This window comes from Podarcis liolepis (genome assembly GCF_965112155.1).
Source record: "Podarcis liolepis genome assembly, chromosome: Z".
NCBI classification, from domain to species: domain Eukaryota; kingdom Metazoa; phylum Chordata; class Lepidosauria; order Squamata; family Lacertidae; genus Podarcis; species Podarcis liolepis.
Window position 1 is genome coordinate 46,742,444 of NC_139570.1, and position 23,385 is coordinate 46,765,828.

General features: G+C 48.4%; 1 protein-coding gene across 1 annotated transcript in view; it reads right to left on the minus strand.

Annotated features, from left to right (window-relative positions):
- The window catches only part of MEGF9 (multiple EGF like domains 9), a 93,468-nt gene extending 71,587 nt beyond the window's left edge, over positions 1-21,881 (minus strand). Inside the window, exon 1 of the mRNA XM_083485860.1 lies at positions 20,672-21,881. Within this exon, the coding sequence (XP_083341986.1) occupies positions 20,672-21,428 (757 nt within the window). The 5' untranslated portion in view covers positions 21,429-21,881. The remainder of the gene's footprint in view (positions 1-20,671) is intronic.
- Positions 21,882-23,385: the final 1,504 nt, after the last annotated feature.

A 23,385-nucleotide genomic window follows, 5' to 3' on the forward strand; every position in this document is an offset into this window, starting at 1 on the left:
CAAAGCTACAATCCACAGAATTCCCTGGGAGTTCCCTGTTAAACCACCCTTGGACCAAAGGCTCTCCGGGGTTTCAGCCAGAGTGCTTTTCTAGAATTACCTGGAGATGCCAAGGAATGGACCTAGAACCTTCTGCATGCAAAGCATGAACTCTGTCACTGAGCTAAAAGCCACTCCTGAATCCTGAGGCAGAGAATCATCTTGCATGTAACAATAAGATGGATAAGCGAGTAGGCCTGTCATATCTGTTGGTTAAACCTACCTTGCAAATGGGAATTTGGTAACATGCGGAATGATCCTAAGGGACTGGGGCAATATTGGATTGGACAGCACCCAAAAGCAAAACAGTCACATTCTGCCTGATTTGGGGGTGGGGGAAGGCTGGCTGATCAGACTTTCTGCTAACATTGCATGTTGCTGTCTGCAAACAATGTCCCATGCAAACACACTGACAGCGCATGAATGCACCCAGGGCTGTTTCGATCTTTCCAAATCTGGTTGATTGTTTCAGGGCTACATTCCTTTTCTGCTGAATGCCATAGAGATTTCTATGCTGTTAAACTTGACGTGGGTGATTCATTTCTTTTCTCTCCTAACCACCCCCCCCCACACACACACACATGGGCACACACGGGCACACAATCCCAATTCCTTGCACTGGACTGGAGGCTGGCTATAAAGTCCCCCTAAGATTTGGAAGCTGACAACAAGGAATGGGGAACTTCAACCCCTAGGTTCAAATGCAGCCCTCCATTCCTCTCTACCTAGCCCTCAGGACTCTTCCCAGGTCGTGCCCTCACTGCTCTATGCAGGACCCTCCTTGAGTGGGTTTACCTGGCTGGGATATGTGCCTTGACTGTGATAATTCCTTTTGTGTGCCTGGAAGGTGGTGTATGAGAGAAGTATGGCTACTTTACAAATGTGCCCTCTGTTGCCTTGCAAACTTCTGCCAACGTTCCACTCACTTTCATCTCTGGCCCTGCCCACCAGTGGCAGACAGACCACCCCACAGCTGAAAGTGTTTTCCTACCCCTAATTTGGAGGCTGTTTTTAATGGGTGGGGGGCAGAAATTGTGTCCTCTGTGTGTGTGTGTTTCTGCCCTCTGGGCAAATCTCATTCGACCCCAGCCACAGTCAGGAAAATGGAAATGTAAGAAAAGAGGGGTGAGAATTCAGTTCCAAAACTGGGATGGGGAATGGGGCTTCTGTCCATGGCCACTTTGGGCAGGTGGCAGGACCTCAGCACCCTGGCAAAGCATGGTCTGGCTGATCTGGTGGATCATAAATAGAAGAGCTGGCCAGGCATAGGGAACCTCAGGGCCTCTCTGTCTGACCCTTAGAATTCACTCCAGAGCACACATTTTGCCAGGCTGGAATATGTCTTGAAAATTGATAGTGCCTCCAGCTTGCTTTCTTCCTTGCTTGCTTGGATAGAAGATAGAGAGGGCTGTGTGTAGAAACTAGTCTACTGTACAAGGTACAGTTTACATTCATTACTCCACCTACTTTTACCCCTAGCATGTAACCCACAGGAGGTAGCCCAGAAGGGAATGTGGCCCCTAGACTGAGCAAGGTTCCTCACCCCTGTAACAGGGGTTCTCCAGAAGGCACTTTGACAAGCACCCCCTGAATTCAGCTCCACCCCCCTGATGCTGGTGGTTCAAAACCCACAAGACCTGAGACTGGTGGCCAGAATCCTCAGTCAGGACCATCACAGATGTCTACACTTGAGCTTGGCTCATCCGAGGAATTGAGTCCCACCAACAGCACAGTAAGCATGCCAGGCAGAGCTCTCAAAAGGGCAAAGAAGCAACCATATTCCAGGCAATGGGGCTGGCCCTTTAGGAACCAGAACATTCAGGCCCTTGGGAGACTGTGGAAGAGATGAACAAGATCTCAGTTCACCATCCTGACCCTTTGCTGAAGCAAGTTGCCTGCTTGGAGCTATCCATGGTTCTGCAATCACTGACCTGCCTTGACCCCTTGTCTGGTCAGGATGGTTATAAAGTGGATAATCTGGCAGATGTTGGACACCTGTACGTCCAGGTGCGGGCAAAAGGATCTTATTTGTTTTTCACTGGAACCCTGAGATCCACCAACCAGAACCAGGTGCAAAATGGTGGCTCCAGGCACAGAGCTGTAACTCTGCTAGACTCCATGTCTCATAATCTGGGTGGATCAGGACATACACACCTGCACAGACCTACATCTGTGTTCCCACAGACCAGAACTTCCAAGAGTCTGGGAGAAAAGGAAGCCCAGGTGGCACAGCAGAATGTTTCTAATCTCACCGTGGATCTTGTACTTCTTAGGGACTAGCTGCTGAAATTCAAATGACATTCATCAACATTTACTGTTTGGAAAGCAGTAATGGGAAAAGCAGAGACATCACCTTACCAACAAAGGTCCGTATAGTTAAAGCCATGGTTTTCCCAGTAGTGATGTATGGAAGTGAGAGCTGGACCATAAAGAAGGCTGATCGCCGAAGAATTGATGCTTTTGAACTAGGGTGCTGGAGGAGACTCTTGAGAGTCCCATGGACTGCAAGAAGATCAAACCTCTGCATTCTTAAGGAAATCAGCCCTGAGTGCTCACTGGAAGGACAGATCCTGAAGCTGAGGCTCCAATACTTTGGCCACCTCATGAGAAGAGAAGACTTCCTGGAAAAGACCCTGATGTTGGGAAAGATGGAGGACACAAGGAGAAGGGGACGGCAGAGGATGAGATGGTTGGACAGTGTTCTCGAAGCTACCAGCATGAGTTTGACCAAACTGCGGGAGGCAGTGGAAGACAGAAGTGCCTGGCATGCTCTGGTCCATGGGGTCACGAAGAGTCGGACACGACTAAACAACTAAACAACAACAACGGGATGGCAGTGGAACGGTTCCTTGCGCAATTTAACTAAATATTTTAATCCCCCTCAATAATAATAATAATAATAATATCCCAAGCAGTAATTAACCTACAAAAGATTTAACTGACCCTGGTAAATACCACAAGCTGAAGTTCCTCTCACCACCAAGAGAATAAATATACATTGGCAGTTCTACTGGGAGCTTGCTTTATGCCCAATTTTTTATCCCCACAAAGGAGGATGTGGTCCGCTTATGCAGGTTGGGTCCCTCCCCCCCCCCCCCGTATTTCTGTCAGTATCCCTGCTTGAAAACAGGATCTGTCCCTGGTGAATGCCAAATATTACAGTTCCTTTGGCTACCAAAGGCACAAATGTGTTTTAGGAGTCTTAACTGGGCATTATTTTATGCCCTAGAATTTAGGAGTCAGCAATTTTTTTCAGCAGGGGGCTGGTCCACTGTCCCTCAGACCTAGTGGGGGACCAGATTATATTGGGGGGGGTGTGAACAAATTCCTATGCCCCACAAATAGCCCAGAGATGTGTTTTAAATAAAAGCACACATTCTACTCATGTAAAAACACGCTGATTCCTGGACTGTCCGTGGGCCGGACTGAGAAGCCGATTGGGCCAGATCCAGCCCCCGGGCCTTAGTTTGCCTACCCATGCCCTAGATATACTATCCCCACAGATGAGGCTGTGCTCCACTTATGTAAATTGTTTTTACGTATCTTGATGTTGCTTCTGCTACATTCCCCCCACCCTCTCTCTCTCTTGAGATAGGTTGGGCCCAAGAGGACTTTTGTGCTTTATCATAAGGAAAAGAAACTGCTATCTGAAGTTTCTGAAGCATCAGGCACAGATATTTTAAACCATGAAAAGAATTTCCCTTTCCCAGGAAAGAGGTAATTTTTATTTTTTTATTTTTTGCATTTTAACAGCTGCTGGAGGTCTATTTTTTCAGTTTAAAGTTTTACAATCAATTATCCAACAACCAACCGTTTCCTCCTGCATCCAAATCTTTTACATCTCCATTATATCCAAAGTTCAGCATTAAACTGCAAGTGTTATTCCAACCCAACTAATGATTTTAGCAGTTTACAATGGTTTTTAAGATTAATTATGTGTTTTCTAGGAAAGATGTATTCCCCCCCCCCCCCGAGCTGGTATTAATATCTGAGCATCGTCTGCTACAGTTGTTTGCAGGAGGGCTGACATTCTGCATAACGTGGTCAGCAGTATGAAGTCTTGGCTACTTGGGAGATTCCCACCATCCAAATATGCTTTGGACTTAGTGCGAGGGAGTGGGGAGAAATTTATCATAAAACAATGCATTTCTATATGTTATTTTCACAAATATATACATTTTAATGAATATTTTACCTCAGTGTATGTATGCATGTTTGTAAACATTAGTCCATCTTGTTCAATACTGTACACTCTGACTGGCAGCAGCTCTCTCAGTTTCTCACATTTTTATCTGTTGCTGTGAGGATAAAACTGGTTCTCCTTATACATGCCCTAATTAAATTAATAGATATGATGTCAGCAGCCCTGGAAAGGTGGGAGAGATTAATTATCTTATAAATAAATACTTCACCTGCAAAATACTGGATTTTATAAGTGTGTGTGTTTTAGATTGTGATTTGCTGCAAGCTGCCTTGTAACACTTTAAACAAATCAAAACAAATGATTTTTTTGAAAAAAAGCCAGCTCCATTTTCTCCAAACAACAGGGTATAAATCAGGGGTGGGAAGTCTGAAGCCCAGGGGCAAAAAGTAGGGGGAGTGGGCACCAAGTCTATCTGGCCCTCAGGACTCTCCCACCTTCACTTAATACCCTCCCTGAGTGTTTGTGTCTGCCTTGAACAGTGTTTGTCCTAGGATGGGGTGTGTGTGTGTGTGTGTGTGTGTGTGTGTGTGTGTGTGTGTGTGTGTAAACTAATAATAATAATAATAATAATAATAATAATAATAATAATAATTTTTTATTTATACCCCACCCTTCCTAGTTCAAAAACCAGGCTCAGGGCGGCTAACAACAAAATTTAAAACACTTTAAAACACTTAATTATAAAAGCAGCATAAAATACAGCATAAAAACATGAATAACAATAAAATTCAAAAATCAATTAGATAATCCCCAGGGCTACCTGGCTGAATTGATCCCCCTCGGGCCAGCGAGGAGGCCAGGGGAGAATTAGCTGTGGGGTCTCAGAGCGGGTGCTAGCCAACTATACAAAAGCAAAATTTGTTCTTGTTGCTCTTTCACCTCTGGCCAGCCCACCACTTGCATGCTGCCCCTGGAAGGTCTCCCAGAAAAACATTCCCCACCTCTGCTATTCAAAAAGGGCGCTCACCATTTCTCTCTCCAACCACGAAGCAGCCGTATATGATGAGTGTGGCAGCGTTAGAAACTCAGGTATATAACACAGTCGTTAAATGGCTCCTTACACATAGGCAGCAGTCATCGCCATGGAATGTCTAGGTGATGTCCCCGCCCCCTGTGGGATTATCATTCATATTTCCATTGCTATACCACTTTATATTTTACAGACCAAATCTCAAGGTGGTTTACATTAAAACATTCAATAAAACAATCCAGAAAAATAATTCAAGCTTCAAGGAAACTATTTCAGATCCTTCTCTAGGGTGGAATCTACATACATATAAAAAACGCTGTGAAAATCCTTTTTAAAAAAAAATTCTGGAAAAAAATGTTGAATTTGCCATAGCTCACCATCACCATCTACTGTCAAATTTGTATATTGCACTTTACAACACACTTAAAACGTTTTATTTGCAGCTATATAGCTGAGTCCTAAGTGACATTCTGCTTTCCCCAGTCACCAGCCTGGCACCCAGAGACCTCCACGTGGTTGTAATCGTACCTGCACCAGGTGTAAAATGTGCCTGGTGCCTGGATAATTTTGAACACTGGAACTTGGGACTCTTGGCGAGAGGCCTGTGATTCTGACCACCCCCTGTGCAGAGACAACCAGAGCCCACACCTTTTATATCAAAGCCAAACTGGTTGCATTCCACACCAGGCAGCTTTCACAAGAGAAAACAGGACGGTTGACATTCATTGAAGGCAGATGACTCCATGTAGAAAAAACCCTCCAGGTCTGCCCAGAAGGCAAGTGAGAGAAGGACTAAACGTGTCAGGGGTCAAAATCCTTGACTGTCAGGTTTGGGACAGAACAGGCCTTACCATGAGGAAGAATGAAGCAGCTTCGGGGGGCGGGGGACAGCGACAAGGGAGTGTTAGAGCAACAGAAAGATGTCAGAGGACAGAGCTGTATCTGCCCTGCTAGCTGCTCATCACCCGCTAAGGCAGGGGTCAGCAAACTTATCGCGCCTCAGGCCGGTGTCTCCAGCGCCGATCGCGCGGCAGGCCTAAGGGCAGTGGAGCACGTGCCCATACGCGTGCGCACACACTATTTCTGGCGCACTTCCAGCTCGAAGGAGCACCGGAAATAGCTTGTGCGCATGTGCACAGGCCTCCTCTGACCCAGCTGTGCACCGGAAATAACTCTTGTGCATGTGCACAACACTTGCGCATGAGCACAAGCTGTTTCCAGTGCTCCTTCGACCTGGAAGTGGGCAGCCACGCAGCACAGTGCCGATAAGAGCGGGCGACACGGGTCGCTGCGGGCCAGATAAACAAGTCCCTCGGGCCTTATCTGGCCCACAGGCCTTAGTTTGGGGACCCCTGTGCTAAGCTATCCTGCTGCCCTTGTGGTGAAAGTCACGGTCTCATCTTCAGAGTAGAAGTTAGATTCACCTGCCAGCCTGGCTGGGTTCTCTGTGTGACCCAGAGGAAGGTGCCTTAGACCATTGGTCCATCCAACCCAAGACTGTCTACACTGATAGCAGCGGCTCTCTGGGGCTTCCAGCAGAGGCTGGTTGGCTTGCGAGGCAAGTCCTCTACCCTGCTGATCTCTTAGACACCAAGCCTAGTGCCTGAGGCTGGTGAGAACGAGCAACCTGGCTCACTGTGGTGGTAAAAACAAACAAACAAGCCACCAATTTACTGCCCTTTAATTTGTTGTCTGATGTGCAACAACTCACCCTTCCTAACAATGTGGCTGGACCCCAACAATCCTTGCAGATTAAGCTGCGTGCACAGCACTTTGTATGAAGTGTGTGTGTGTGTGTGTGTGTGTGTGTGAAGGGACCCTAGGGGTCATCTAGTCCAACCCAGAAAGCATCCATGGCAGATGGGTGGGGGGAAGGATGTCCAAAGTGCCTGTCCTCCTCCATTAAATGTGCTGGCAGTGAAGTTTAATGGGTGAGCAGGAAGACCCTTTGCCCACTAGGTCAGCAGTTCGCAAGGCAAAGCACCTACCTGCCCTATTAAATTTGCCTGCAGCAAATGGAAGGAGCTGTAATTGTGGAAGGGTAGAAAGAAGTGGGGTGTCTGGGGGGTGGGGGTGGAAGATGCTGCCAAGGGTGGCTGTGTGTGGAAGGAATGGCAGGAGGATGTCTGGAGGGATGTCAGGAGCTTGGGGGGGAGGGGTTGCCCAGGCCAGAAGGAGTTGTGTGGGTTTTGGGTGAGGTGGAAAGGTGGGAAGTTGGCAAGAGGGGTAGGTGGGGTTGGCAAAGCTGGCAAAGAGCGCTGTGTGTCTCTGTGTATTTAATGGAAGAATGGAGAATTTTAGACATATCGCATAATAAAATAAAATAATTTGAAACAAAATAAAATAATTTGAAATTCAAAAATCTGGAGAGAAATTCAGAGAACTGCAAAATCGCCCCTAATCTCAGCAGTGGTGCAGTTGCCTCCACTCCTTTTGGGGCTGGGCTAAAATTTCAGAAACTGACCACCTGGACCATTTAAGAAGTGTTCTCCTCTCATCCTCAAGCCATCACTGGTGCCTTGGGGAGGCAGCAGAGCTAAGAGAGATCAACCAGCATTAATCATTATAATTTGCATTTCTAAACTTCAAAGAGCTTCACAAGCTTTGACAGGGAATCCTCTTAATCAGGTGGGAGTTGTGAGGATGAGGTGATGTGGCAAAGGAAACAGGAAGAAAAGTACCTTGGCCAAGGGCAAGGAGACAGTCAGTGGCGTCATGGAAAGGGAAACATTTCTAAGGTTTCAAAGAGGCAATCTCTTGCATATAAACTCCATGCAGCTTCAAAGGAGACTATCAGGATCATGTCAACCTTGTTTGGGTTTGCATAAAGGATGGGAAACCTTTCCTCAGCCAAGGGCCCCAATCCTTCCAGTGGTCGTCAGGGCCATAGGCAAGGCCCTCACATTTTACTTTTGTGCACTGTTTTTTCCACAATCCCACATCCCCCCTGCCCCCCGACAAAGGGTAACTGAATTCAAGGACACATCCCAGCCAGGCCAAAACACAAGAGGAAGGAGGAAAGCAGGGGTGGTAAAGAGAAAATCAGTGGCATGCTTGAGCCATTTGTAAAAATAACACCGTATTTTTCACTCTATTAGACGCACCGGACGATTGGACGCACCTAGTTTTTAGGGGAGGAAAACAAGAAAGAAATAAGAAAGGAACGCAAAGCACCCTGAGCTAAGAGGGAGCGCTCCTCCATCTTCGCTCAGGAGGCTTTGCGGGGCTACCCCTGAAGCCAGGAGAGCAAGCGGGATCGGTGCGCACTGACCCCTCTTGCCCTCCTGGCTTCAGCAAAAGCAAGCCTACTGGCTTTCCTCCCGCAAGAGCTGTGCACTCTTTAAAGGGAGCGCAGCTCCTGGGGGCTTTTCTGGGAGGTGGGGGAAGAGACAGAGCCCCGCGCTCTGTCCCTTCCCCCACCTCCCGCAAAAGCCAGGGATAGCTGCACGAAGCCTCCACAGGGGAGCGGGATGAAGGCTCCCCACTCCCCTGCGGAGGCTTCGCGGGGCTAAGCCAGAAGCTAGAACAGACAGCGGGATGCATCCCGCTCACTGTCCTGGATTCTTCTTTAGCCGCGTGCAGCCTCTCCCGGGCAAGGGGAGTCTTCACCCCCTGCCCGGGAGAGGCTGCATGCGGCTAAGGCTCCCCCAAGAGCCGCGCTCCCTTTAAAGAGCGCGCAGAGTGTGTGTGCAGCTCTTGGGGGCTTTTCCCTGAGGAGGGAGAAGGGCAGCCCTCCTCGGGGAAAAGCCCCCAAGAGCTGCACACACACTCCATGCAGCTCTTTAAAGGGAGCGCCGAGCAGAGCCTCCCGCCTGCATCCGCTCCATAAGACGCACACACATTTCCCCTTACTTTTTAGGAGGGGGAAAGTGCGTCTTATAGAGCAAAAATACGGTAATAATAATATTATAATAATTTATTATTTATACCCCGCCCATCTGGCTGGGTTTCCCCAGCCACTCTGGGCAGCTTCCAACTGAATACTAAAAACAATACAGTGGTACTTCAGGTTACAGCTGTTTCAGGTTACATACACTTCAGGTTACAGACTGCGCTAACCCAGAAATATTACCTCGGGTTAAGAACTTCGCTTCAGGATGAGAATAGAAATCATGCTCCGGCGGTGCGGCGGCAGTGGGAGGCCCCGTTAGCTAAAGTGGTGCTTCAGGTTAAGAACAGTTTCAGGTTAAGAATGGACCTCCAGAACGAATTAAGTACTTAACCCGAGGTACCACTGTACAGCATCAGACATTAAAAACTTCCCTAAACAGAGCCGCCTTCATTTGTCTTTTAAAAGTAAAATAGTTGTTTATTGCCTTGACATCTGCTGGGGGGGGCATTCCACAGGGCGGGCGCCACTACCGAGAAGGCCCCCTGTCCGGTTCCCTGTAACCTCACTTCTCGCAGCAAGGGAACCGCCAGAAGGCCCTCGGCGCTGGACCTCAGTGTCTGGGCTGGACGATGGGGGCGGAGACGCTCCTTCAGGTATACAGGACTGAGGCCGTTTAGGGCTTTAAAGGTCAGCACCAACACTTTGAAGCTCAGAGATGGTAGCAATATGTTACAAGGAGGCTAAGAGATCCAGTTTCCCTGTTTTGCCTTGACCAAGCATCGCCACAGGGGCTGATTCCTGTGTCAGCCTCTGTCAACAGCTCCTGCTTATGTGACTGTGACATTTTGATTTCAGTTCCTCCCTCCCTTGAGTCTTGTGGGCCAAGGCATGGGTGGAATATGCCTCTTCCCCCAACCTCTGCATTGGATGAATAATCTGTCTGGCTACTGTTGGCACAAACACAGAGACCTGATCTGTCATAAGACAAAGACCTGCTGGAACGGTACCACTTCATAGTGGTTCCCAAATGCTGTCCACTCCACCCCACCCCCACCCCCCAACTTGATGAACTTGGTGGATTACGTACTTCATGCTTTTTCTACTTGTTGCAGCAATCACAATGTGCTGTGCTAAAAGAAGCTGTATGGTTTTTAATTGTTTTTCTACAGCTTCCTTTATTGTGTTCTGCCATATTACAATGCAACATCTCACAAAATGCAAACAGTAAGAGAATAAAATGTGAAAAGAGAAATAAAAGGAAGCAATAAAAATACAATTGAATCAGTATTAAATGCGGAGTTGTGGTCCAGTGGCGTAGCGTGGGGGGTGCAGGGGGGGCCGGCCGCACCGGGCACAACATCTGGGGGATAGGGTTAGGGGGCGCAAATCCACGGGTTAGGGGCGCAAATCCACGGGTTAGGGGGCACAAATTACTTGCCTTGCCCTGGGTGCTGACAACCCACGCTACGCCACTGTTGTGGTCTGAACTGAACTCATTGCCCCGCAACAATGTGATAAAGAAACCCGTGCCCTCCTCCCCAGCTGAAGACAGGGGTGGGAGCTTCCACCCAGGGGCATAGCGGGGGGTGGCAGGGGGCCGCTGCCCCCCCATCAAGTAAAACAATAGAAATACTTAACTAACTAACTGACCAATCATGTTCGTTCTGCCCCCCCCCCCCCGCACCAGCAAAAATCCTAGCTACACCCTGGCTTCCACCCCCTGCAGTATGCCTCATAGGAAGAAGCAAGAAGTACTGATGAGGATCATAGAAGGAGCTTCCACATCCTGTGGTTTTAATTTAACTCCTGACCATTGGTCATGTTGCCTGGGCAGGGCCTTGCAGAGCCAGGCAGAGGCCCGGGCCAGGTAGATAATGTGCCCCCCCTTTTTTTACTCTGGGGATAACTGAAGTCTTATAAATAAGTATATTAGTAATTCTCACAAAAGTTATGCTGACAAATAATTTTATTTCAAGGCTTGAACCATATCTGCATATAAAGACAAAATGGAAAATAAAGATATACAATAGTGCTTTTTAAAAATACATAGGGAAAAGGGTTATTTTATGTATTTACATTTAAAAATGCTTTCCTAGCTCTATTTTCTGCGAATTCTTGAATCCTTGCATTCGCCCCAGTGCATCCCCTGCGATTGTGAATATGTTGACCGAGGCCCCCTTTGGAATCGGAGGCCCGAGCCAAGTGGCCCATATGCCCCCCCCCCCGCCCCGGTCTGGGCCTGTGCCTGGGGCAACTGGGAGTCCAAGTTGGAAGCAAGTAGGAAAAGGCTGTCAGAGAGTGTCCCTGCCATTTCCCTGTGCTTCTGAAACTCAGAGAGTCTTTGCATTTCTCCAGGCACAATGGCTCCATGGTAGAGCACCCGAGAGGCAGGCTGGCCATCGGTCATGGATGCTTTTGTTGAGATTCCTGCATTGCAAGGGGTTGTACTCGGTGGCCCTGGGGGGTCCCCTTCAAACTCTACAGCTCAGTCCCCAGCATCTCCAGATGCAGCTAAGAATGTTGCCAGTATGAAATCCCACAGATTGACAGCTAGATGGATGGGTGGGTGGGTGGATGGTATAGGGCAGGGGTCTGCAACCTTTAAGACAAAAAGAGCCACTTGGACCCGTTTCTGAAGAAAAAAAAACTGGGAGCCGCAAAACCATTGCGACATTTAAAACAAATATATCTCCGGAGCCGCGATCTGACAGTGGGCGGGAAGGTGACGTCGGGACGGTGCGTGACTAACGCACGCACCGCCCCCATGCAACGTCACAGCCAGTACAGCGCCCGCCACAGTGGGGAGTGTCGGGGCGCACAATGCGCCTCCTCCCCTCGCTAGTATCCCCACCGGAGCCGTGGCAAAGGTGTAAAAGAGCCACATGCGGCTCCAGAGCCGTGGGTTGCAGACCCCTGGTATAGGGCAACTTCCTATGTTCCTAAGGATGGAGGAGACTTCTTGCTTCTGTGTTCTGGCCAGAGCAAAAAATACACTTTTTACCTAACTACTGGTGAACGTTTTGGTAGATTCCTGCTCTTTGCCAGCTTATGGAATGCTCCTCCCTGATGCCTTCACCTAGCCTCTCTTTTTTTTTTTGCTATCATTTAAGTAACAGGTGATGTGTTTTCTCATGCTCTTAATGCTATCTGAAACCCTTTGTGGGTTTCAGTTGCTGTTTTGATGAAAGGCAGGTTATAAATCTCAGGAACAACCAAGATCAATGAAAGAAAATGCTTCTGCTGCTGATACATCCTCACTGGTGGCAGCAGAGACAATTTTAAAGTGTAGCAGGGAGCTTCCTGACACATTACAAAGTTATTTCCTTAAATATGTTTCAAAATGCTTTTGCAATGGAAATCAGGTGGTGAAAAATACCGACATAAGTGCAGCTCACTGCAAGGTGTACATATATGCGCATTTTGTTGTTTTTTTCATTCTCTATGTATGTTTTCTGGGAACTGCAAGGTCAGTCAAGTGGCTTATTGAACCATAATATCAAGTGTGAATGCACAGGTGTGTGTTAAATAAGACAAAGTGTGTATGTGTGTAGCTGTTCCCATATTACATTCAACAAGTATACTATCTGTATACATGAATCGTTAAGCGGCATACTGAAATACTTCTCCCGTAATGTTCAGTGAGAATGGGAAATGGTTGCACAGCTCAACTATTATGTACAGACTATGCAAACACTTGTACAACTTGTACCTGTGTACAGTGTAACATGTGAACAAGCCTTAAACGTTATTGCTTTGCTCAGAGCAGGTGGAGAATATATCCCTTCAAATATTATACAGTATGTGTGCGGGATATATATATATATATATATATATATATATATATATATATATAGGGGAGTGGGTCACGCTGTGGTCTAAACCACTGAGCTTCTTGGGCTTGCTGATCAGAAGGTTGGCAATTCGAATCTGCATGATGCAGTGAGCTCCCATTGCTCTGTCCCGGTTTCTGCCAATGTAGCAGTTCAAGAGCATACCAGTGCAAGTAGAAAAATAGGTACCACTGTGGCGGGAAGGTAAACACGTTTCTGTGCGCTGCTCTGGTTTCCGTCACATTGCGCCAGAAGCGGTTTAGTCATGCTGGCCACATGACCCGGAAAGTTGTCTGTGGACAAACACCAGCTCCCTTGGCCTGAAAAACAAGATGAGCGCTGCACCCCATAGTCGAATTAGACTGTCTTCCTTATCTTGGATGGCTTTAAAAGTTTGAGAAGCCGCAATGCTACATTGAATTCGTTATTGCACAAAACGCTTGAAATGCATTTCATTTCCATCTTGCATCATGTGTTGAGAAAAGCAGCTCCCAAGATCCAATGTTCCTCTTTGGCTGCCCAAACCCTCCGCCCTTTCACATTTTTTTATCTCTATTAAAGAGTGGTAGGCAGAGCCCATGGCAGGTGGGAAGTTTGCAGCCATGCTCCTCCCTGCTGGTTTCTAGGAAGCCAACACTGAGACTGAAGAGGAGGAGAAGATAAGCAGTGCCACCTCTGGGCCTGGGTGTAAGGAAGAGGGCAGGCAGGTTGGGGCTGACTGAGAAGAGGCAGGGTTTATGGGGGCACATGTGGGACTCCAGTTCCTATCAGCCAGGATAGCCAGTGGTCAGGGACAATGAGAGCTGTGGGCCAGAAACACCTGGAGGGCTGCGGGTTGGAAAAAGGTGGTATTGTATCAATCAGGGACTAGGGACAACCAGGCACTCACTGGATAACCACAGGCCAGTCAGTCTCTCTCTGCCTCCAAGGTTGGGGGCAGGGTGCCTCTGAATACTAGTTGCCGGAAACTGCAGGTGGGAAGAGTGCTGCTTTGCTCATGCCCAGCTTGCAGGCTTCCCAGAGGAATATAGTCAGTCATGGTGAGAATGGGATGCTGAACTATACAGTGGTACCTCGGGTTAAGAACTTGATTCGTTCTGGAGGTCCGTTCTTAACCTGAAACTGTTCTTAACCTGAAGCACCACTTTAGCTAATGGGGCCTCCTGCTGCCGCCACTGCGCGATTTCTGTTCTCATCCTGAGGTAAAATCCTTAACCTGAGGTACTATTTCTGGGTTAGTGGAGTCTGTAACCTGAAGCGTCTATAACCTGAAGCGTCTGTAACCCGAGGTACCACTGTATGGCCCTTCAGCCTGATCCAGAAGGCTCTTTTTATGTTTTCTGGCTAACCTACCTCAAAGGCTAGGATAAAAAGGAATGAGGCTGCCCACGCCTGTTGTCCCGGAAGAAAGGTGCAATAAATATTGTTGTTTGTGTGTTTGTGTTTGTGTTTGTATGTGTGTATTCTATTGTATTTATTCATCACTTTTTCACTGAAGAGTCTCAAAGCAACTTAAAAAATAAGACAAGATAGGTAACATATGAAACAGTCAAAATCTAATTTTGAAGAAAAATCTAAAAATGGTCACCCATAAATATGTAAATGGAAAATCCTGCTCACGCCACTGAAAGGAAAAGCAAGTCAAGAGGCTGCAAACATAACTAACTACCCTCCAAATTAAGAGCCAAAGCCTGGGCCACCAATAGACAAAGATGACAGGCATGCTTCTCTGGGGAGAGTATTATACAAACAGGGAGCCACCACTGATAAGGCCCCTTCTTGTGTCACCAACTTCTGCCCCTACTCAGAGACAGAATACAGAGAAGGGCCTCAACTATTGAACAGGGTGTCCTCATTGCTTCACGTGGGGTTTTTAATTTTCACTTGGGAGCAGTTGACACTGCTGCAGCCTTGCTAAGGACATGTGGAGGCTATTTTTGGAACTGACTCACGGGCTCAGAATCCATCCGCAAAGGTTCCTTGGCAACGTAACCTTGGGTGCAGTAGTAATCCAGGCACACCTGGTGTTGTTGTAGCATCGCTGAAACTAAGCAGGTATGCACCTGGTCAGCCCCTGGAAAGGCAGACCACTTCCAAGGCCTACATAAGAATAGGATTCAAATTTAATAAATACGGTATACCTCTTCCTTTCTCCGCCACACTTAAACCAATAACTGCTCAAGACAAGATTTGCAATTATTTGCCCAGCAGTCTCCATGAACATAAGCTGAGTCTGTATGGGGAAGAGAGGGAATCAGTAGCTTGCGGACATGAGTCAGTATCAAAGCACCTGCTGGGTTCCTTGAATCCAAGGGCAAATGGCTTAGCCACAGCCAGTTACTAATTCCCTTTCCCCTCTTTTACGCATACATTGAGGGGGCCCAGGAACACAGGCAAGGCAACTGGGTATGGGATGCAAGGCACAGGAAGAGTCTCCAGGATCAGACTAAGGGTCTATCCGAGCCTTCACCATCCTGATGCCCTCCAGATGCTTTGGACTCCAACTTCTATCAGCCAATGGGAATTGTCACCCAAAATATCTGGTGGTCAGCAAAGTCTGGTCCATCTATTCCATCATCCTATTACCGTCAATCACCAGCCAGCTGTCTCTGAGAAAGCCCACAAGCAGAACAGGAAGGGCAAAGCTCTCGCTTGCTCTTCCCCTCCGGCAGCTGGCACTTGGAGATAGACTGCGTCCAAATCTGGAGGCTTGACTTTGCTATTTAAGAACCATCAGCACTTGATAGACACATTTTATGTAAAGTTGCCTAATCCCCTTGTAAAGACACCTAAGCTAGGGTCTGCCCCCACATCTAGTGATAGCAAGCTCACAAAGTTGTCTATTATTATTATTATTATTATTATTATTATTATTATTATACTGCCCTATACCTGGAGGTCTCAGGGCGGTTCACAGAATGAAATCAAAATATAAAACCACAAAATACATAATCAAAATAAAAACAACAACCCAATAACCTCCCCCCCAAAAAAACACCACATTTTAAAAGGGCATAGGATGTAAATCAAATCAACCAAAGCCTGGTTAAAAAGGAACGTTTTTGCCTGGCGCCTACAGGTGTATAATGAAGGCTCCAGGCGAACTTCCCTGGGGAGAACATTCCACAAATGGGGAGCCACCACAGAGAAGGCCTGTTCTCGTGTTGCCGCCCTCTGGATCTCTTGTGGAAGAGGCACACAAATAAGGGCATCAGCGGGTGATCTTAGGCAGGTGATAATGGTAATAATAATAATAATAATAATAATAATAATAATAATAATAATAATTTATTAATATTTATACCCCACCCATCCGGCTCCCAACAGATTAAAAACAGAATAAAACATCAAACATTAAAAACTTCCCTAAACAGGGCTGCCTTCAGGTGTCTTCTAAAAGTCATAGTTGTTTATTTCATTGACATCTGATGGGAGGGCATTCCACAGGGTGGGCGCCACCACCAAAAAGGCCCTCTGCCTGGTTCCCTGTAACCTCACTTCTCACAGTCAGGGAACCGCCAGAAGGCCCTCGTCGCTGGACCTCAGTGCCTGGCTGAACGATATTGGTGGCGACGCTCCTTCAGGTATACAGGGCTGAGGCCGTTTAGGGCTTTAAAGGTCAACACCAACACTTTGAACTGGGAGCCAATGTAGGTCTTTCAGAACCGGTGCTTTATGGTCTTGGCGGACATTCCCAGTCACCAGTCTAGCTGCCGCATTCCGGATTAGTTGCAGTTTCCCAGCTCCCAGATCCTCTAGATCAGCAGTTCTCAACCTGTGGGTCCCCAGATGTTGTTGGACTACAACTCCCATCATCCCTGAGCTCTAGCCTTGCTAGCTAGGGGTGATGGGAGTTTGTGCAGCTAGAATGTATCTTGGGAGCTGTCAAAAGTGCCATGCAAATAGCCTCTCCATTGGTCTGCAGAACCTTCTGCTCCCCAGCACAGGGTGAGACAGGCAAGGTCCAAGGCTTTCTGTTTAGTGGGAAGGGGAGATACAGGACCTTCCCTCAGCCCCATATGAACTAATAGGTATTGGAAGCATTTCATTTGGGGATGGGGAGATATTTTCAGCCTGAGGGCCACATTCCCTCTTGGGCAAACTTCCAGAGGCCACATGACAGAAGTGAGCAGGGCCAGAGGCAAAACGTGGGTGGAACAATGGACGTGACCCTTTCTTGTGTACAGTTAAGCCACATCCAGCCATGCACGTGTCAGAGGGTCTTTTATTATGTCAAGCATTACTAATGAAAAGGTATGATACTGTTATCAATATCATTATCATAACAAAATCAGAGAATGGCAGAACATTTTTTTAAACACACACACACAGAGAGAGAGAGAGAAATTATACAGTTCTCCAGCTGCTTCAGTTTCATACAACCCATTGTGCAAGTCCTTACAGCCTAAAACACAAACACATTTCTCTGGTCCTGGAATCCACCTGAGGAAGCGTTTCTAATATGTTGCTACAGAATTGGGCAATTTGAACTAGCGCTGACTCCTGGCAAAACAAGGTTTTGGTTGCAACCCTTCACCCATTGACCTGGAAGCATCAAGTCCCTATGAACTCAGCACCGCTTGCTTCTGAGTAGGCACATTCAGGATTGTGCCAGAGGCAGATTTAGGGCAGCACAACCGGTTCCCCCACACTGGGGACTGAGTGAATTGAGCAGAACAGAAGGTGAGAAGCAGAGGGTGCCGAATTTTGGCCTTGCAAAAGGTGCATTGGTCCATGTCGCTCAGGATTGCCTACAATCTCTGGCAGCAGCTTTCTAGGGTTTTAGGTGAGAAGCATTCCCAGTCCTACCTGCAAATGACAAAGGCTGGACCTGGGACCTACCCCTGAGCTTCAGCCCTTCCCCAACTAGGAAAATTAGGATTGCTCCATTACTGCAGGGAAGGCAATGTATTTTTATAAGAACATAAACAGAGCCCTGCTGGATCAGACCAAGGGTCCACCATGACTCTGTTCACACAGAGGCCAACTCATGCAATCAAGACATGAGTGCAACAGCAACTCTCTCTACCTGTGACTCCCAGAAACTGGTATCAGAGGCACACTGTCTCCGACAGTGGGGGGGAGGGGGGGGAATGTCACCATCATGATGACTAATGCACTTGACCCTGGTTACATGTCTCAGACTGTATGACACACAAACAAAATTTGGGCAGCAGGAAGAAAGAAGCATCCTATTTCTGCAAAGTAAAACACAGCTGAACACTACCCAGAGCAGACCCATTGCAATTAATGGACCTAACTTAGTCATGTTCATTAATGTCAGTGGGTGTACGTACTCTGAGTGAAGCTTAGTTGACTATCACCCATTGGGAACTGTCTTATACAGAGCTAGATCCATGGTCCACCTAGCTCAGTACCGTCTACACAGACAGGCAGCAGCTGTCCAGGGTTTCAGGTGAGGGTCTCCTCCAGTTATTTCTGGAGGTGTCAGAGACTGAACCTGTAACCTTTCAAATGCAAAGCAGATGCACTACCACTCAGCTATGGCCACTCCCCTTAAAAATGTTGAATACCACCTATTACACCAACACTGTTTTGATTAATCAGGGCCAACTTTTTAGTCACTAAAACGGTTTTTAAGAGGTTGATCTAGCTGATTAAGATTGACTAGGATGCTGGAGATCTAGTGGGTTTGTTAAATGTTTTAGTTTATTTAAAGTTCAAGCCATCCTTATGTCTCAAGTTAACAATTCATTTAAAAACACCCCACAATATTTGCACTTGTGTTTATGAGTTGTACCTACCCCAGGCCATGGAATGCAACAGAACAGGGAGAACTGCTTTAGTGCAACCTTTATACTAACCTGGTATCCTACAGATGTTTTGGGAGAGAGCTCCAATGGTGGCTGGGGCAGATGGGAACTGCTCTCCAAAACATCTGGAGACCACCAGGCATTAGAAGTAGCCAGAATATGCTGCAAATGGGTCAAATCCTCAAAATATAGACAAGGACAAAGGCCAACATCAAGCAAAAACCATCAATATATTACCCACAAAGAAGACATTTCTCTCCATGCCTCTTTTAACCACTTCTCATTTTACTCTCCTTCTTTGCTTTCAACTGCTACAACTGCTGCTCGCCTTTGCCATTTTGAGTATCCTTAAAAAATCATTCCACAAAATGATCTATTATCTGAGGAACTAGTCCAAAAAACCAGAAAGCAACTGCCTCCCATAATAGGGGACCAACATTTATCCCTAGCTTAGGACAAGGAGGAGCAGGAGGAGGAGAAAGAGAGATTATACCCCCTCCCAAAAAAGTCCTGACAACCAATGGTATAAACAATAGTAAGAAACACATTGTAGTACATATTAATATGAGGTGACAACAATTTATTCCCTAGTCTCTATAACAATAGTCTCTACAACAATTAATAAATATTAATAACAGAGGACAGTGGTCTATCCCAACCAAGCCTACTAGTAGAAAGATACATTGAACCCAAATTGTTGAAATGAAGTAATAATGACAAATAAGTAATAATAGTAGCATTAATACAAATACTACTTGTATTAATATTGGAGGCATTAATAATATGGTGCCAACTGTGATGGCATCACAAATGTTAAATCTTGACTCATTAGTCAGGTGCATGACCCTCCTTCTTCCTGAAATGTTAGTCCACACATAGGAATATCTTTCAGTAAAGGTCTTGGGGCCTTTGGAAACAAATCAAGCCATCTCCCCTCCTTTTGGTGCCTCCATCCTGCCCTAGCCTTGAGGCTCAGGACAAGTAGCAGCACGATCTCTAAATGAGCATCCACAGAGCAGTCACAGGCAACACAACATAGGCAGAACCCTGCTGGACCAGACTTCCTAACCCAGCATCCTGCTTCCCCAAGAGGACAGGAGAGCAGGAGACCTCTGCTGCTGCTATCTGGTATTCAGAGGCCCCCTGCCTGCCTCAGACAGTAGAGGTAAGACACAGCCACCACAGTGAGTAGCCACTGAGCGAACAGCTGCAGCTCAGCAAGCCAACATCTGCTTTACCTGCTCAGGTTCAATCCCTGGTACCTCCTCTTAAAACTAGGAATGTCCCCTGCCTGAAATCCTGGACAGCTGCTGCCATTCAGTACTGGCATTACAGAGCTAAATTGTCCAATGGCTTGACTCAATATAAGGCATCTTATGAGGCTCCTAGGATAGTTTTATCCCTCCATGCCCTGCCCCCTCTTTTGAAGCTGCCCGTGGGCCACCACTACTTCTTGTGGGAGCCAATTCAATGGTTTAACTGTTAAGAATAAGTCATTGTTTTTTGTCTGTACTGAATCTCCCAACATCCAGCTTCCTGTTGGGTTCTAGCATTATGAGAACGTTTTCTCTCCAGCCACTTTCTCCACACCAGCAATAATCTTCTACACCCCACCTCTCACCCTTAGTTAAAAACAAACCCCAAACCTTTGCAACCTTCCTAACAGGGGGCTGCTGGAGCTCCCTAATGATTTTCGCTTGCTATTTTTACTGCACCGTTTCCAACTCTGCAATATCGGCTAGGTGCCTTTGCCGAAGCTGGATAGGTAAGGTTACCTGGGAACCACATCTACATTGGACCCTTGGACTTTAAGATAAAACTGACTTATGAATGGCACTGGCTGTGTTCAAGGACGTACTACTCAGAACAGACCCATGGACATGAATTGGCCTAAGTTAGTCGTGTCCATTCATCCCGACGTGTCTCCTGTAGTGTAAGTTCTCCGCATACAAAACGCTTTTGTTTTTTGCTTTTAGCATGCGCGTGTGTCACCCACAAACGATCTACAGTACGTCCACTCACCTATCCCACTATGGGCCACCAGATCTTCTTTCTCTTCCTCCTCGGAAGGCGACGAGGGCTCGGCGGTGGGGACGCTGCTGGACCAGACGCTGAGGGTCGGTTCTTGGGGAGCCGCGGACGCCGAGGCTGGAGAAGGAGCCGGGGGAACGTGCGTGGACGCCGCGTCTATTGCCGAGGCGGCGTTGCCGGGGCTGGGCGCCTCGGAGCCGGGCCCCTCGGAGCTGGAGCGGCTGCCCCCTTGTGCTCCCGCAGTAGCGGCAGGCTTGGTTGGGGGGTCATCGGGGGGCGCCAAGGTGGGCTGGATCCCAGTTGCGTTGCCTGCTTCTGCCGCCGCCGCCCAGGAACCAAGATCGTTCCCTTCTTCTTCTTCCTCCTCCTCCTCGCCCCCGTTTTGCTGCGGGGTGGTGGGCGAGGGAGAAAGAGGAGGCGGTGGGGGAAGCAGAAGAGGGGATCGGGGAAGAGGAGTAGGAGCCGGCGAAGGTGAGAGCAGAGACGGCGTTTCGGCTCCCGCACCGGAGCGCACCTCTCCCGCAGGCGATGCCGCTGCTGTGGACCCTCCGTCGGAGCCGGACCCGCCGCCGCCGCCGCCTCCTCCTGCGGCTGCTGCTGGCCCGGCGGTGGCGCTCCGCGGCCCCGAGTCAAGGGCCAGCGCGCACGTGAAGCAGAGCGGCAGGAGCAGCAGCAGCCGGGAGAGCCGGCCGAGGTCGCGGCGCGGCGAGGTCCTCATGGTGATGTTGCCGCGCAGGGTCTCCCGCATCCCTCCATCCGCCTGGCCGGCTAGCCATCCACCCGCGCGCCCATTCAGCCGCGCCAGGAGCCGCTCGCCCGCGCGGCGGCGGCGACAACGGGGATCGGGGGATCGGGGGGTCAGCCAGCCATTGACAACCAACAGCCCCCCCGCAGAGACTCTCGCTTCCCAGGAGGCGGCGCCTGCGGCTGCCGGGTGTCTCTTTGCGCTCCTACGCCCGGACTGGCGGTGGCACAGAACCGGCTTGCAGAGAGCAGCTGGGCGGGAGGAGGCACCATGGCATTGTCCCCCCCCCGCACCTCCTCCGCCTCCTCCTTCCCGCGTTGTCAAGCAGCCTCACGCCGAGCTCCTTCTACCCTCCCTCCCTTTTTTGTATATATATTTTTTGTCCCCCACCCCTTTGCTTTTTCTCCCGCGGCCGGATCCGCTCCTTCTCCCTCCTCCTCCTTTCAAATCAGCAACCGCACAAAGTGGAAAGAGAGAGGCGGGGGGGGAGGAGAGAGGGAACAGGCGTGCGCGGGATCCAATGGGAAGCCATCAGGGCCACGTGACCATGGCGACTCTCCGAGTCTTTGTGCATCGCCCAGCCAATCGGGGAAAGCTCGGGTGCGCAAGCTCTCGTCTCTCCACCCTCCGCGCCTCTCTCGCTCTATGTATATTCTCCAACATGCTTATGTAGAGGTGGCGGAGCTGCCTGCATTGTGCGTCCAGAGTGACAAGTAAAGGGGGAACCTGCAGCAGCAGCAGCAAACAAAGGATTAAGCCTCAGAGCTACTTACCTCAAACCCACCTCCATCCTCGCTCATTGTTGCATTAAGCACTTTAAAGGGTGGTCGCGGGGAGGAGAGATTCTGGGGTGAGGAGAAGCGGGAATCCAACCGGCGGCAAGTGTCCTGGCACAAAGCATCCTCGGAGCAGGCCAACTGAAATTAATTTCAATGTGTTTATTTCGGGTAGAGCTCAGCCAGAGAAAACCCGTATGGAGAGCTGTTGCCCTGTCTCAGAATGTTTAATAATGTCATTTTATTAGATTGCACCTGCACATGGCCTGACCAAATACTCTGAGCAGGTGGGAGACAACCTAAGACTTCCGATGTTGTGAAGGCAAGCATCCGTCAAGCTCTGATTCCTGCCCATTGTGGAGAAGGCACCCATTTCCCAATCCTCTTGCTTTCTCTAAGCCTTTGAAGCTCAAAGTTCCACTGTTAGGGGAAAGATAGCCATTCTAATTGTAATTCTGTCTTCTTTAATGAATGTTGAGGTTCAGCAGGTGTAAGCATCTGCGACAAGGGGCTCTGGTGCAGATTTAGGTATGTGCCAATACATTCATGAAATCATTGATGCTGATGTAAGAAGAATTTAGGAGTTTACTGGCCAGCTGGCCAGCGAACATTGCCAGTGTGCCCAAAAGTATTCAGAGTGCTCCTACCAAACGGACAGCAAATGCAGAACGGTGACTCATTCAGGAACACACAGGGCAGGCTCCTCACAGAATGTGCCAAAGAAAGGAAAAACCAATCATAAGGGTTTTGTTAAGATCCTATTTAATATAAGACAGGGGTCACTAAACGGGGGGGGGGGGCATGGGAAGCAGATCCGCTGACCAAGCCACACAATAGTGGCCTTTGTGGCAAGGCAGAGTCACCCTCCTGATATTGGCGACACTGTTGCTTACCTGGCAGGGATGGGATGGCATAGAGAATGGGGCTGCACACCTGCAATGCCAGGAATACTGGATTCGTGGGAGCAGTCCTTCTAGGGAAGCTGGGCTGTCCTTGGCCTCACATCCACACCACAGAGAAACAACAGCTGTGTCAGGATAGCCTCCACATGAGTCATTCCTGGAGACACTACTGTATCTATTGTCCTGCCAGGTCACTGCAGCCAGGCTGGGTAGTGGAGGACTTTGGGCTTTAAAATTTCAGTGGCACCCTGTGCAACGCCTAAATTCATTGCCCCTCCTCTG